At 35.7% G+C, this 14,302-nt stretch overlaps 1 protein-coding gene across 5 annotated transcripts in view; it reads right to left on the bottom strand.

The window, feature by feature from the left end:
- The window catches only part of ECT2 (epithelial cell transforming 2), an 85,220-nt gene that overhangs the window by 38,351 nt on the left and 32,567 nt on the right, over positions 1-14,302 (bottom strand). For all 5 annotated transcript variants that reach the window (XM_017529895.2, XM_037739041.1, XM_037739040.1 and 2 more), the window contains 4 exons: positions 12,707-12,775; positions 11,032-11,142; positions 10,146-10,242; positions 8,365-8,446 (listed from right to left, as the gene is read on the bottom strand). In XM_017529895.2, coding sequence (XP_017385384.1) covers positions 8,365-8,446; positions 10,146-10,242; positions 11,032-11,142; positions 12,707-12,775 — 359 coding nt within the window. The remainder of the gene's footprint in view (positions 1-8,364; positions 8,447-10,145; positions 10,243-11,031; positions 11,143-12,706; positions 12,776-14,302) is intronic.

Raw genomic sequence — 14,302 nt, 5'->3', positions numbered from 1 at the left:
AAAAAAAAAAAAAATACAAAACTTAGCCAGGCATGGTGGTACACACCTGTAGTCCCAGCTACTCAGGAGGCTGATGCTGGGGAATCAGTTGAACCTAGGAGGCAGAGGTTGCATTGAGCCAAGATTGTGCCTTGCACTCCAGCCTGGATGACAGTGAAGACTCCATTTCAAAAATAATAATAATATTGCTAAGATAATACTCCTCAAATTGACGTACAAATTCAATAAAATTTCTATACACATTCCCCACTGTTTTTTGTTGTTGTTTTTCAGAAAGTGACAAGATGCTTCTAAAAGCCACATGCCAAATTTATGTAACTCAGAATAGCAAAACCAATTGTGAAAAAGAACAAAGTTGGAAAATACATTCTTTCCAATTTCAAAACTTAAAGTACAGTAATCAAGGCTGTGTGGTTCTGGCATAAGCACAGACATACAGATCAATGAAGCAGAATTGAGAGTAAAGAAATAAACTCTTACATTTATGGTCAGCTAATTTTCAGCAATTGAACAAAAGCTATTCAGTAGCGAAAGAATACTCTCTTCAACAAACAGTACTAGAATAGATTTCCGTAGTTTAAAAATGAACTTCAAAATTAACTCAAAATGGGTCACAGACCTAAATGATTTTTACCTAAAGACTAATCCCACAAACATTCTTAAATAGAAAATAAGAAAAGCATCCTTGTAACTTTGGGTTAGACAAATATTTCTTAGATAAATGTACCATTCATTAAAATAAAATTTCTTTTTTTTTGTTAAATTAAAATTTCATAAATTAGACTTCAAAATCTAGAACTCCTATTTTTTGCAAGAAATGTCAAAAGAAAAACAACAAGCTAGAAACTAGGAGGAAGTATTTGCAACCATATATCTTTTTTTAAAAAAAGGCTTTTACCTAGAATATAAAGAACTCCTAAAATTCAAGCACAAAAAATTTTTTTTCAAATAGAAGACTCAAATAGGCACATCACCAAACAAAGTAATATGACCACAAATAATCACATGAAAAGATGTTTAACATCATTTATCGTTATAAAAATGGGAAAAACAACCACACATCTATTAGAATGTCACAAATTAAAATGACTGGCCAGGCTGAGCATGGTGGCTCAAGCCTATAATCCCAGTGCTTTGGGAGGCTGAGGCCGGTGGATCATCTGAGGACAGGAGTTCGAGACCAGACTGGTCAACAAGGTGAAGCCCCATCTCTACTAAAAATACTAAAATTAGTTGGGCATGATGGCAGATGCCTGTAATCCCAACTACTCCTGAGGTTGAGGCAGGAGAATTGCTTGAACCCGGGAGGCAGAGGTTGCCATGAGCTGGGATTGTGCCACTGCACTCTAGCCTAGGCAACAGAGTAAGACTCCATCTCAAAAAATAAGAATAAAAAAATAAAAAATAGTCCAGGTATGGTGGGTCACTCCTGTAATCCCAGCACTTTGGGAGGCCAACGCAGGCAGATCACAGGGTCAGGAGATCAAGAACATCCTGGCTAACATGGTGAAACCCTGTCTCTACTAAAAATACAAAAACTAGCTGGGCGTGATGGCGCCTGCCTATAATCCCAGCTACTTGGGAGGCTGAGGCAGGAGAATAGCTTGAACCAGGGAGTCAGAGGTTGCAGTGAACCAAGATTGTGCTATTGCATTCCAGCCTGACGACAGAGGGAGACTCTGTCTCAAAAATAAATAAATAACAAAAAAACTAAAATGACTGACCACACCAACTGTTGGTAAGGACATGGAAACTTGAACACCACACACTGTTGGTAGGAATGCAAAATAATATAACCACCTTGTCAACAGTTTGACAGTTTCTTAGAAATGCATACACCTTGCTGGGTGCAGTAGCTCAGGCCTGTAATTCCAACACTTTGGGGGGCTGAGGCAGGCAGATTGCTTGAGTCCAGGAGTTCAAGACCAGCCTGGGCAACATAGTGAAACCCTGTCTCTACAAAAAATACAAAAACTTACCCGGTAGCATTGCACCTGTAGTCCCAACTACTCAGAAGACTGAGGTGGGAGGAATGCTTGAGCCTGAAAGGTGGAGGTTGCAATGAGCCAACATTACACCACCACACTCCAGCCTGGGCCACAGAATGAGACCCTGCCCCCTACCGTCAGAAAAAAAATGCATACACCTACTATCTGACCTACCATTCCCACTCCTAGGTATTTATCCAAGAGAAATGAAGGCATATGTCTATCCAAAGACTGGTTCACAAATTTTCAAAGCAGCTTTACTTGTAATAGCCAAGAATTGGAAACAATCAAAATGCCATCAACATGAAAATGGATAAACTCTGATATATTCATACGATGGAAAATAAAGTAAATTCACTACTGAAATAAGCAACAATAAGGACTAATCTGAAAGTAATTGTGCTGAGTTAAAAAAAAAAAAAAAGCCAGACAAAAGATTCCATGTAAATAAAATCCTAGAAAGTGTATATATGCATATCTCGCTTTCTTGTGCTTTACTTTATTGTGCTTCACATATAGCGTTTTTTGTTTGTTGTTGCTGTTATTTCAAAGAGATTGAAAGTTTCTGAGCAACCCCGTGTCAAGTAGGTCTACAGTGCCATTTTTCTAACAATACGTGCTTACTTTGTGTCTCTTTCACATTTTGGTATTTCTCTCAATATTTCAAACGTTCTCATTATTATTATATCTGTTATAGTGATTATGATGATGATCTGTTATCATGATTATGATTATCTGTTATGGTGTTATGATGATGTTACTATTGTAATTGTTTTGGGACACCACAAACAATGCCCATATGAGACATTGAACCTAATCAATAAATATGTATGTGTTCTGAGTGCTCCACCAGCCAGCCATTCCCTATCTCTCTCTCTCCTCTTGCTTCTCTATTCCCTGAGATACAACAATATTGAAATTAATAACCAACTCTACAATGTCCTCTAACTATTTAAGTGAAAGAAGGTGTTGCACATTTCTCACTTCAAATCAAAAGCTGGAAATGATTGAGTTTAGTAAGAGGGGCAAGTTGAAAACAGAGATAGTCCTAAAGCTAAGCCTCTTGCATTGAACAGCCAAACTGTGAATGTAAAAGAAAAGTTATTGAAGAAAACTAAAAGTGCTACTCTAGTGACATGAATAATAAGTGAAACAACCTTATTGCTGATATGGAGAAGGTTTGAGTGGTCTAGATAGAAGATCAGACCAGCCTTAACAATCCAGAACAAGCCCCTAACTAATCCAGAACAATTTCCTAACTCTCTTCAATTCTGTGAAGGCTGAGAGAGGTAAGAAAGTTGAAGAAAAGTTTGAAGTTAGCAGAGTTGGTTCATGGAAGTTTAAGGAAAGAAGCTATTTCCGTAACATAAAAGTGCCAGGTGAAGCAGCAAGTGCTAATGGAGAAGCTACAGCAAATTATCCAGAAACCCTAGCTGAAATAATTGAAGAAGGTGGCTATACTAAACAACAGACTTTCAATGTAGACAAAACAGCCTTCAAGTAGAAGAAGATGCTTTCTAGGACTCTCACAACTAGAAGGGAGAAGTAAATGCCTGGTTTCAGAGCTTCGAAGGACAGGCTGACTCTTTTGTTAGGGGCTAATGCAACTGGTGACTATGTGGTAGCCAATGATCATTGACCATTCTGAAAATCCTAGGGCCCTTCAGAATTATGCTAAATCGACTCTGCCTGTGTTCTGCAAATGAAACAGCAAAGTATGGATGACAGGACATCTGTCATAGTCTACTACATTTTTTTCCTTTTTTCAGACAGAGTCTCACTCTGTCATCAGGCTGGAGTGCAGTGGCGCAATCTTGACTCACTGCAACATCCAGCTCTTGGATTCAAGCAGTTCTCGTACCTCAGCCGCTGAGAAGATAGGATTACAGGCGTGCATCATCACACCCAGCTAATTTTTTTGTGTTTTTGGTAGAGACGGGGTTTCACCATGTTGGTCAAGCTGGTCTGAAACTCCTGGCCTCAAGTGATACGCCCACCTCAGCCTCCCAAAGTGCTGGGATTTCAGGCGTGAGCCACTGCACCTGGCCCTGATAAATCTTTTAAGCCCACTCTTGAGACCTACAGCTCAGAAAAATGTTCCTTTCAAAAGATTACCGCTTATTGACAATATACCTGGTCATCCAAGAGCTCTGACGGAGATGTACAGAAGACTAATTTTGTTTTCATGCCTGGTAGCTCAATGTCCAATTCTTCAGCCCATGAATCAAGAAGTAATTTTAACTTTCAAGTCTTACTATTTAAGAAACACATTTCATAAGGCTATAGCTGCCACAGACAGAACAAATCCATCAGAAGAATCACAAGAATCACCAAGACAATTGAAAACCTACTGGATGACGTCCAAAAGAGCACAGAATATTTTTCCAAGCAGAAGTGAGCATTGGGCCGTTTTAGTGCCAGGCTGCAGTGGACAGCCATAACAAAAGCTCTTTTCTATTTTCATAAGTAAAACACTAGACTTTAGATTCAGATGAGATGTGATGTGGTACAAGCCAAGCCTTTCCTACGGGGGTTAGAGAGGCCAGCCTTTCTTCCCTTGGTAGGAATGGCTTGAGTTGTGCTGTGAGGCAGGCCACTGATTTGTATGATGTATCAATAGAGGGCATCAGCCAACTGATCGTTTGCAGTTTCTATTAACTGACAAAAAAAAAAAAAAAGGTAAAAGAAAACCTACTGGAAAGGATTCACCATCTTTGTTGCCATTTGAAAACATCTATCCAGCAGGTGACGCTGGCTATGAGAGGCCAGGGGCACAGGTGGAGACCTCAGGGGAGGTAACACCAAGGTGACGGGTTGCAGATTGCAGAGAGCCACAGTAGTCAGCAGCAGAGAAGCGGGGCAGAAAAAAACAACAGCCAGAGCTCAGGTCAAGGAGGCACAAATAAAAATGAAGAAAAAGAAAAGAACATTTGTGAATCATGGGAGGTCATATATCAACATTAATCGTCTAGAAGTTGATTCCAGTCCTTATGGATGACTTTGAGGGGTTCAAGGTTTCAGTTGCAGAAGGAATTGCAGATGTGGCAGAAACAGCAAGTGGACTACAATTAGAAGTGGAGGCTAAAGATGGGACTGAATTGCTGCAATCTCACGAACAATCCCGAACAAATAAAGAGTTGCTTCTTACATATAAGCAAAGACAGTGGTTTCTTGAGATGGAATCTACTCCTGGTGAAGATGCTGTGAACATTGTTGAAATGACAAGAAATGATTTAGAATACTATAGACAGTTGATAACGTGGTGTCAAAATCTAAAATAACTGACCCCAACTTTGAAGTTTTACTATGGGTAAAATTCTATTCAACAGCATTGCATGCTACAGAAAAACTGTAAGGAAGAAAGGAAGAATCAATTGATATGGTCAACTTCACTGCTGTCTTATTTTAAGAAATTGCTACCCGGGTGTGGTGGCTTATGCATGTAATTCCAGTACTTATTCCAGTAGTTAGGGAAGCCGAGGTGGGCAGATTGCTTGAGTTCAGGAGTTCATGACCAGCCTGGGCAACATGGTGAAACTCCAGCTCTACAAAAAATATAAAAATTAGCCAGGCATGGTGGTACACATCTGCAATCCCGGCTACTCCAGAGGTTGAGGTGGGAGAAGGTGAAAGCTGCAGTGAGTTGAGACTGTGCCACCGCACTCTGGGCAACTAGAGTGAGACCTTGTCTCAAAAGGGGAGGAGGGGGTGGGGGGGAGGAAGGGAGAGAGAGAGAGAGAGAGAGAGAGAGAGAGAGAGAGAGAGAGAGAAAGAGAGAGAGAGAGAGAGTAATACCACAGCCACCCCAGCCTTCAGCAACCACCACCCTGGTAAGTAGCCATCAACATCGAGGCAAGACCTTCACCAGCAAAAGGCTCAGATATCAGGTATGTACATTAATTTTTAAACATAATTTTTAAACTATAACATAGCCTGTATAATTCACAGGCTATGGTATAGTGTAAACATAACTTTCATATGCACTGAGAAATGAAAAAATCCATGAGTTGCTTTACCGGGATATTTCCTTTATTGCCATGGTCTGCAACTTAACCTGCAATATCTGGGGCATTCCTAAATTACAGTGATATAAGGTTGCCTTGGGAAGGGCAAAACAGGATAGGCCAGAAAAGGAGATTATTACCAAGGGGCATGAGTAAATTTTGGGGGTGATGGAAATGTTCCTCATCTTGATTGTGGTGATGGTTTCTTGGGAACATATGTGTGCCGAAATTAATCAAACTATATTTTAAATACGTGTAGTTTAAAAAAGTCGTATTTGAAGTAACTAAAAACATATGTATATATAACAAATTAATATTGAAAAACTAAGCACATACACCTGATGTTGTTAGAATCCAATTTTAGGAGGCGTTTTTAGTTTGCCTAAATGGTAAGGACTAGTGAAGTGGTGTTGTGTCATCATTTCCTATATCTGATATGTTATGGTGGTTTTAATCAACCAAAATAAGCATTAAATCTCTGAAGTAAATGTTCAAGAATCTCAAGAATTTAGATCCGGTAAAATTCTATAAGGCTTATAAATCAGCATCACAATTTGACATTAAAATATCAGCTCCTATAATTCAACATTTATTGAAAATCTGTGGGAAAGGCACTTAGGGTAGGGATACATTAAAAATAGAAGTTCTCAAGAAATTTAAATGTCTTATTGATTCAGCTCATTATCCCTAGAGCAGCAAGCTTGACACTATTCTAAAGAAGGCAACATGTCAAATGACTACTCTATTTGCTACTTTTCCTTACTTACTTTATAATCTTTGCTTACCAAAATATATTATACATAAATAACAAATAGCATAAGCCACTTGTAGAGTATTCTACACTCTAAACAGATAAATTGAGCAGGTAACAATCTCTCAGTTTCTTTTGTAAAAATATGAAAACAATGACTGTCTACTTTGTAAAGTTTGTTGAAAAGATCAAGGTAAATACTGTGTGTCAGAGTATTTTAAACCATAAGGTGCTGAAAAAATATGGAGAATTGTCATCATAATAGTCTCAATACTATTATCCTGGTCCCGGGGGAAAAAAATCAAAAGCATGATGGTTGTTTGGTGAATGTACAAAATACAAACAGAAGCAAAAAGAAAAGAAAACAAAAAAGTATATACACTCAGCCCTCCATATCTGCAGATGCTGACTGTAGGGGACCTGAGCACCTGCAGATTTTGGTATCTGAGGGAGTCTTTGGACCCCTGTTTATATAACACTTTCAGCAGGAACAGAAGCTGATAATAACTAATTTGAGCATTATTGTTTCAAACAAGAGAATGAGAGAGAGGTCTCTGCTGAATCCCCTCTCTAGAGCTAGTGAAGTTTCTCCTTAAGAGCTTTTCTGGAAGCCTTTTAAGAAACTCTCACATAGAAGCACCTGGAATCTCAGAAATCAATTAAGTACACTGATATACAAAGCCCACTTAAAGTGCCTTCTCTGAGGCAAAACAAAAACAGTTAACGGCAAGAGAGTTTTCCACTCAGCTCCTAACAGTCAGAAGATCATTTCTGATCAGTCCTGTTTCCAAGTTAGATTATAGTAAGCAGCCTAAGTTTATGATCAAACTTCCCAAATCAGGCTGGGCACGGTGGCTCAGGCCTGTAATCCCAGCACTTTGGGAGGCTGAGGCAGGTAGAACACGAAGTCAGGAGTTCAAGACCAGCATGGTCAAGATGGTGAAACCCTGTCTCTACTAAAAATACAAAAATTAGCTGGGCATGGTGGCAGGCGCCTATAATCCCAGCTACTCAGGAGGCTGAGGCAGAGAACTGCTTAAACCCAGGAGGTGGAGGTTGCAGTGAGCCAAGATCGGGCCATTGCACTCCAGCCTGGGCAACAGAGTGAGACTCCGTCTCAAACAAACAAACAAACCAACAAACCCCCTAAATCAATTTCATTGAATTTACACTTTTAATACATTTCCAACTAATCCTGCCAATTTAATTCCACAGAATTCTAGGTAGAAAACAAAAAGTTAAAAGTTAAAGTGAAAAAGTTTTGCAAATCTTTTCGTTTCACTGTGGTCAAATTCTCACGTTACATTTGGGCAATTCACATTAATATGAAGACAGAAACAAGCTATGACTAGAGGCATATGAAGAAAATGTCTAACAGGGCATTTGTAACATTTTCAAGTTTCTAAACTATTATTTTCTGTGCCCAAGAGTTTAATAACTTCAGAAATAAACATTTTGATTAATGAACGTATCTTACGATACTTCTGTGTAACTACACTATTAGAACAATAACTTATTTTACAAGAATTTTGCTATTGATATTTTCCTATTTATGATTTTAGTTGTTCTTAATTCCATTAGAAATCTAAGGCACGATCAAAAATTGAAACAATGCACTTACGTCATTACTTCCTTTAGTGATCCAATAGCTTTTTCTAAAGTGCTTTTGTCTGGATTTTCATCAGCTGTATGCTTCTTAAGATCTGTAATAATACAATGATTTTTTCATGCATAAAAAATTAACTGATTTCTCATCTAAGACTTTAAAATGCTGTCCATCTTGATACAGCTGATTAATGTTTAAAGATAATATTCACTCTTTACTTTTAAAAAAGTTTTAAGCACTATTTCCTAAAAAACTCTCTCATACATCTGTTAAGGTTTCCATTTTTACTGACTAAATTTTCAGAATATGTAATCTTGATTTTTCTTACACTTATGTTCCAATCCCTTCAAGTAATGCTTGAGGAATCCTAAATTCCCCAAACTCTCTCCATAGTGCTAAATGAAAACATAGGATCCTCAGTAAGCTCAGAAATCATAATGTATTTTGTATTTCATACTGGGGCCCATGGCTACATCACAAAGAGCATCTGGTATCTTTAAGAACAGATTTTGTTACTTTAGAGACTTATACTTAACACATTGACTCTTCTACTCCAGGTTGTTTATTTGTGTTCCCTACGTCATCCTTGGCATAGTCTTATCAAATCTAAGTTTAATCTAGTACCACTGTCCACCTAATTAATCTCTCATGCAATAATAAAGCTTAGAAATAATTTTACTCATAACATTTATGAATTTCTACAAGTACTTAATGAAATAATAATGAAGATACATAAATTAGAAGAAAACCACAATGTTTTGGAAACCTGAAGTTTGTTCATATATTCTCCTTATAATTTGTAAAACAGAACAGTTTTAAATAGTAGATAAATCATTTTATAAGCCAGTAATTCTCAACTATATTAGATAATTCTAAAGAAAACAAAAATTGTCAGATTTTTAGTTACTACTATAATTCATATACTAACCAAGATTTTTAAAGAAAATAACAAATTAAACCATCACAAAATTTGCCTCCTTGTCTGCTGTACATATTAATGTAGATTAAGTTTAGGAATTAAATGCTTTATTATAGACTTATTCCTGTTTATAATTTTTTTTTTTTTTAATTATTTTCAGAGACGGGGTCTCTGTATGTTGCCCAGGCTGGTCTCCAACTCCTGGGCTTATCCCTGGTCTTCCAAAGTGCTGGGATTACAGGCTATAATTTAGTTTTCACACTTAACTAAAAATAAAATAAAAACTGATACTGTTCTTAGACAGCTAAATGTAACAGAATATACATATACATTTTTTACCACAGGCAAAATTTATTCATAAAAATTCTCTGCTGTAAAAATCCCTTCTATTGATATCTGTAGTTCAGTTCTGGAATAAATACATGTTTCAAGAGTATTCTGAGCAATCTAAAGGCAAAAAAAGTAAGCGTAAAGCCAAGTATATAGAACTTTACTAAAATTCAAAAAACGGCTACAAAAAACTTGGGACATACGAATTTATCTCTCTCTTTGTGATTCTGTGGGCAAATTTTGTAGGTACTTGGATGTAAAATGATTTTGAATTAGTGACACACCATGAAATAGACTTTTAAATGAAAAGACAAAATGTATACTACTAGTCAATATATTTGATATCACAACAAATAAAGTATTTCAGGCTAGACTGAATTTTTGTGGCACCAGTATTTTTTTAAGATAATCCATAAAGCAAAACATATATAATAAACTTTAATGCTGAAATCTAAAAAACTCTGAAAATAAGAAGAAATTCAACTTTTTTGGAAAAAACAATTCCATTAAAATATCTGAAGTAGTCTGAAACAGATCAGACACGTACCATTTAAAAGTAACGCAACACTGGGTAACCTCTGTACTGGTCGGATAAGAAGTTCAACAAGGCTCTGCCGTCCACATTCTGGTTTTGCTTGGTTTATCTGAAAAAAATTTATTCAACAATTTCAAAAAAGGTTTTCTGAAAAGATTGTGTGTCCTATGTCCTACTTTTATTAGATTACACCTTATCATCAGTGTCCCTGATACAAACTAATAGAGGTGTAATTGCTCCCCAGCAGATTACTGTGGCTGAATAATTTTTCAGGGCCTGAAATGACCTCTCGGCCAGCCAGTGGTTAACATCTTACAAAAAAGGTGAGTTCCTCTACAAACTCCTATATATGCCATCTTACAATTCTCTTAAGTCTGCATCGTTCACAAGAAAAAGCACATTTAATAACATTAATTAGGCTAGTACCATTACATAACAAAGGAACTGTTAAGAAAAAAAAAAAGGCAAAACAAATCTCACTGGAAAATCATTAGGTGTTTCGAGAACTAAAATAACGTATAACTTTTTAAAAACTTTTTTGTAGAGATAGGGGTCTCACCATGTTGCTCAAGCAATCCTCCCTTATCAGCCTCTCAAAGTGCTAAGATTACAGGCTGACATTGGCCAGTGCACCCAGCCACAACTTAAAAAAAAAAAAAAGACTACATATAACATTCTTATTCACTCACCTGCCTCCTGGCACCTAATACTGAAAATATCAAACTTTCCAAAGCTAAACATCATTGTCACCACAAGTACAACTAAAATTAACAGACATTAAGATGTTCCTACATAGATACATTTTACTAAAGTTAAAATGTACTTCATTTTTTCATGATTTTGATGTATTACTTTGGAAATAATCCTCAAATTTTTATTTGAAAGAAATATATATTACCTTGAGAAAAGCATGAAATCTTGGTTTCTGTTTTTCACATTTAATAATTGTTTCCTTGCTCATTTCAAAGAAGTTTACAAAGGGAGGGTACGTTTTTACCAAATCTTTTGACTAGGAAGAAAAGGGGGAAAAAACATTATTGTTATGCATTTATCACCCTTAGAGACAATGAAACTTAAAGTCAAATAGTTAATAGTCACAATCTGACATATTAGATGTAAAAGTTTATGTTTCTTCTCAAATATAGAAACATTTTATAAATTTCTCAGTAAACAGTTAATTGCCAAACAAAATACATCAATTGGTATACATAGTCTAAAACATGTAACGACCCAGAAAAAAACAAAAGCATGTTAAAGCTTAATTGTATTGACACAAACATGACAAAGAAAATGTCTATGAGTTCAAAAAATATTAATTAAATTACAGCTGATCTATGTAGATGCCAAAAGCATGGTATTTATTCAAAAATCCAAACCCCCATTAAAAGATCAGTTATATTACCCAAAAATGCAAGCAAGAAAAGGAAAATGGTCTTGGCTAATTGAGAAAATTAAAAGGTATCAAAAAAGTACGAAGAAATAATTTGTACATTTTTAATTCTCAACCAAACTGAAAAAATATCTAAGAGACTATTTTGTAAGGAAAGAAGTTAGAAAGAGGCTTCAAAAAATAAAAGTATAAATGCCAGTACTCAAGGCACTGAAACTTACAAATTTTATTTAAAGAGATTCAAAGAAACGTACAAATTCTATTTATAGAACCCCATCAAAATTAATTTATAAAACTTAAGTTGTGTGGTTCTTATCCTAGTAAAGAAGAGGCAGTTCATTAGAAGCCGTTAAACAGAAACAGACATGACAACAGTGTTATCAAAAAGAAGGGAGAAAAATAAAAACTTCTTTGTACATTTGGTAGAATTCAGCAATATTCACAGTAGCAAGGATATGGAATCAATCTAAGGGCCCATCAATGATAGACTTAATAAAGAAAATGTGGTATATATACACTATGGAATGCTATGCAGCCATAAAAAAAAAAAAAAAAAAAGCAAGATCATGTCCTTTGCAGACACATATATGCAGCATCATCCTTAGCAAACTAACACAGGAACAGAAAACCAAACATCACATATTCTCACTTATAAGTGGGAGCTAAAGGATTAGAAGACATAGACACATAGAGGGGAGTAATACACAGCTGGGACCTATTGGAAAGTGGAGGGTAGGAGGAAGGAGAAGATCAGGAAAAGTAAAAGGCACTAGGCTTAAAACTTGGGTGACAAAATAATCTGTACAATAGACCCCCATGACACAATATTACCTACATAATAAACCTGTACATATTACACTCCTGAACTTAAAATGAAAAATAATATACAAAATAAAAATACAATCCGTGGCCATTTATGAAGGGCAAATAACTTGATATACACTAAAACAATTACAGCACAGCATGATAATTAGCATTCTTCTAATAGTCTTGGACCATTAAGAAGGTGTTAAGTTGTGTCTAGAAGGCATGTTTCAGAAGACAAAGAACATTTCCAGTATATTTTATAAACACAATCATGTCAGTTTTAAAACCACTCACATTTAAATAGGTAAATTACATTCCTTGCCAGTCCTTGATCAGATCATACTTTAATCTGAAAACTTAGAAATACAATACTTACATATTTTAGAAAAATGTCACCGATGCTTTTGTTCTCATCCCAATTAACTATCAGGTCTTCAAGATCATCCTGAAATAGCACGAATTAAAATATTTAAGATTAAACCTGACAGCTCCTTATACATCTTTTAATATTTCCAAGATACTCATTGGAAAGCAGCACTTTACAAAGTGTCCGAATTTGATTTGTAAAATAATGAACATCCCATTCTTTCTCTTCAACAAGGAGTTTTTTTTTTTTACTACAAAGAAAACATCCTTTGAAAAATAATTTTTAAAATACAAATATTGCAAAGTCAATAAGCCTAACTTTCCAATATGATGTAATAACGCAGTATTTTTTTCTTATAGAAAACTACTTTCTATAAAGTAGTTGCTGAGGCATCTTATTTAACATCAGTCTTTAAAGACTGTAATCTCTAACAGGCATCAGCAAATTTAAAAGTGTGAATGGGCTGGGCGTGGTGGCTCATGCCCATAATCCAAGCACTTTGGAGGCCAAGGCGGGCGGATCACCTGAGGTCGGGAGTTCAAGACCAGCCTGACCAACACGGTGAAACCCTGTCTTTAAAAAAAAAAAAAAGTGTGAATGAATGAGTGTGACTGTGTTACAATACCAAAACATGCAATGGGCTGGATTTGGCCCATGAAGCATAGTTTGTTAATTCCTCATAGTCATTCTAAAATATTACTTCTTTGTAAAAACTAAGGAGAACATTTAAAAGCTTTATAATAAACAAGCAAATAAGATGATAAAATGAGATGCCAAGGAAATGACAAGACCTAATTGAAATTCTAAGTGATTAAAGTAGATATCAATCAACGAGCTCTTATACTAAAGATTCTCTATAAAGTTTCAACTAAAGTTTCGTCAAAGACTGCCAGGACATCCTTTCAGTGGAATCCCTGATTAAAATTATTTTTGTACTACTACTAAAGCATTATTTGACCTTCTCACTCATTCTCTCACAAGTACATACAGTTGTTTTCTACAAGCCACATGATGTATGATATTGCAACAGACTGAATGCAGAAGCAGATATGAGAATCAGTCTTCTATTAAGTTAGACAGTAAAAAAAAACTACAATACCACCACTCCCCTTACTAATTATTTTTGTTTGGAAAATTATTTCTCTTAAAGAATATGTTACTTGTGTTACCATGTAATCAGTTATTATTTTAAATGAATTAATATAAAATTAGATAACCCACATGCAAAAAGATGAACTTAAACCCTCACCTCATGCAAAACAACTTGTTGAAGAAAACAGAAAACAATCTTCAAAATCTTGAGTTTGGAAAAAAAATTTAGATATGACACTGAAATCACAGTCCACAAAAGAAAAAAATGAGTACACGGAACTTGATCAAAATTTAAAACTTTTGTACTTCAAGAAAACTTGTATCCACAATTTATAGTGAACTCTTAAAACTCAAGGATAATCCAATCGAAAATGGGCAACATACAGTAGCCATTTCACCAAAAATAATATACAAATAGCTAATAACCATGTGAAAAGACACTTATTAATCATTAGGGAAATAAAATTAAAGCCACAAGAGACATCTCCTCACCCACTAGGATGGTTATAATTT

Source organism: Cebus imitator, unplaced genomic scaffold (assembly GCF_001604975.1).
Source record: "Cebus imitator isolate Cc_AM_T3 unplaced genomic scaffold, Cebus_imitator-1.0 Scaffold61, whole genome shotgun sequence".
Taxonomy (NCBI): Eukaryota; Metazoa; Chordata; class Mammalia; order Primates; family Cebidae; genus Cebus; species Cebus imitator.
Note: the sequence above shows the minus strand (reverse complement) of the source record. Positions and strands in the feature narration are given on the sequence as shown.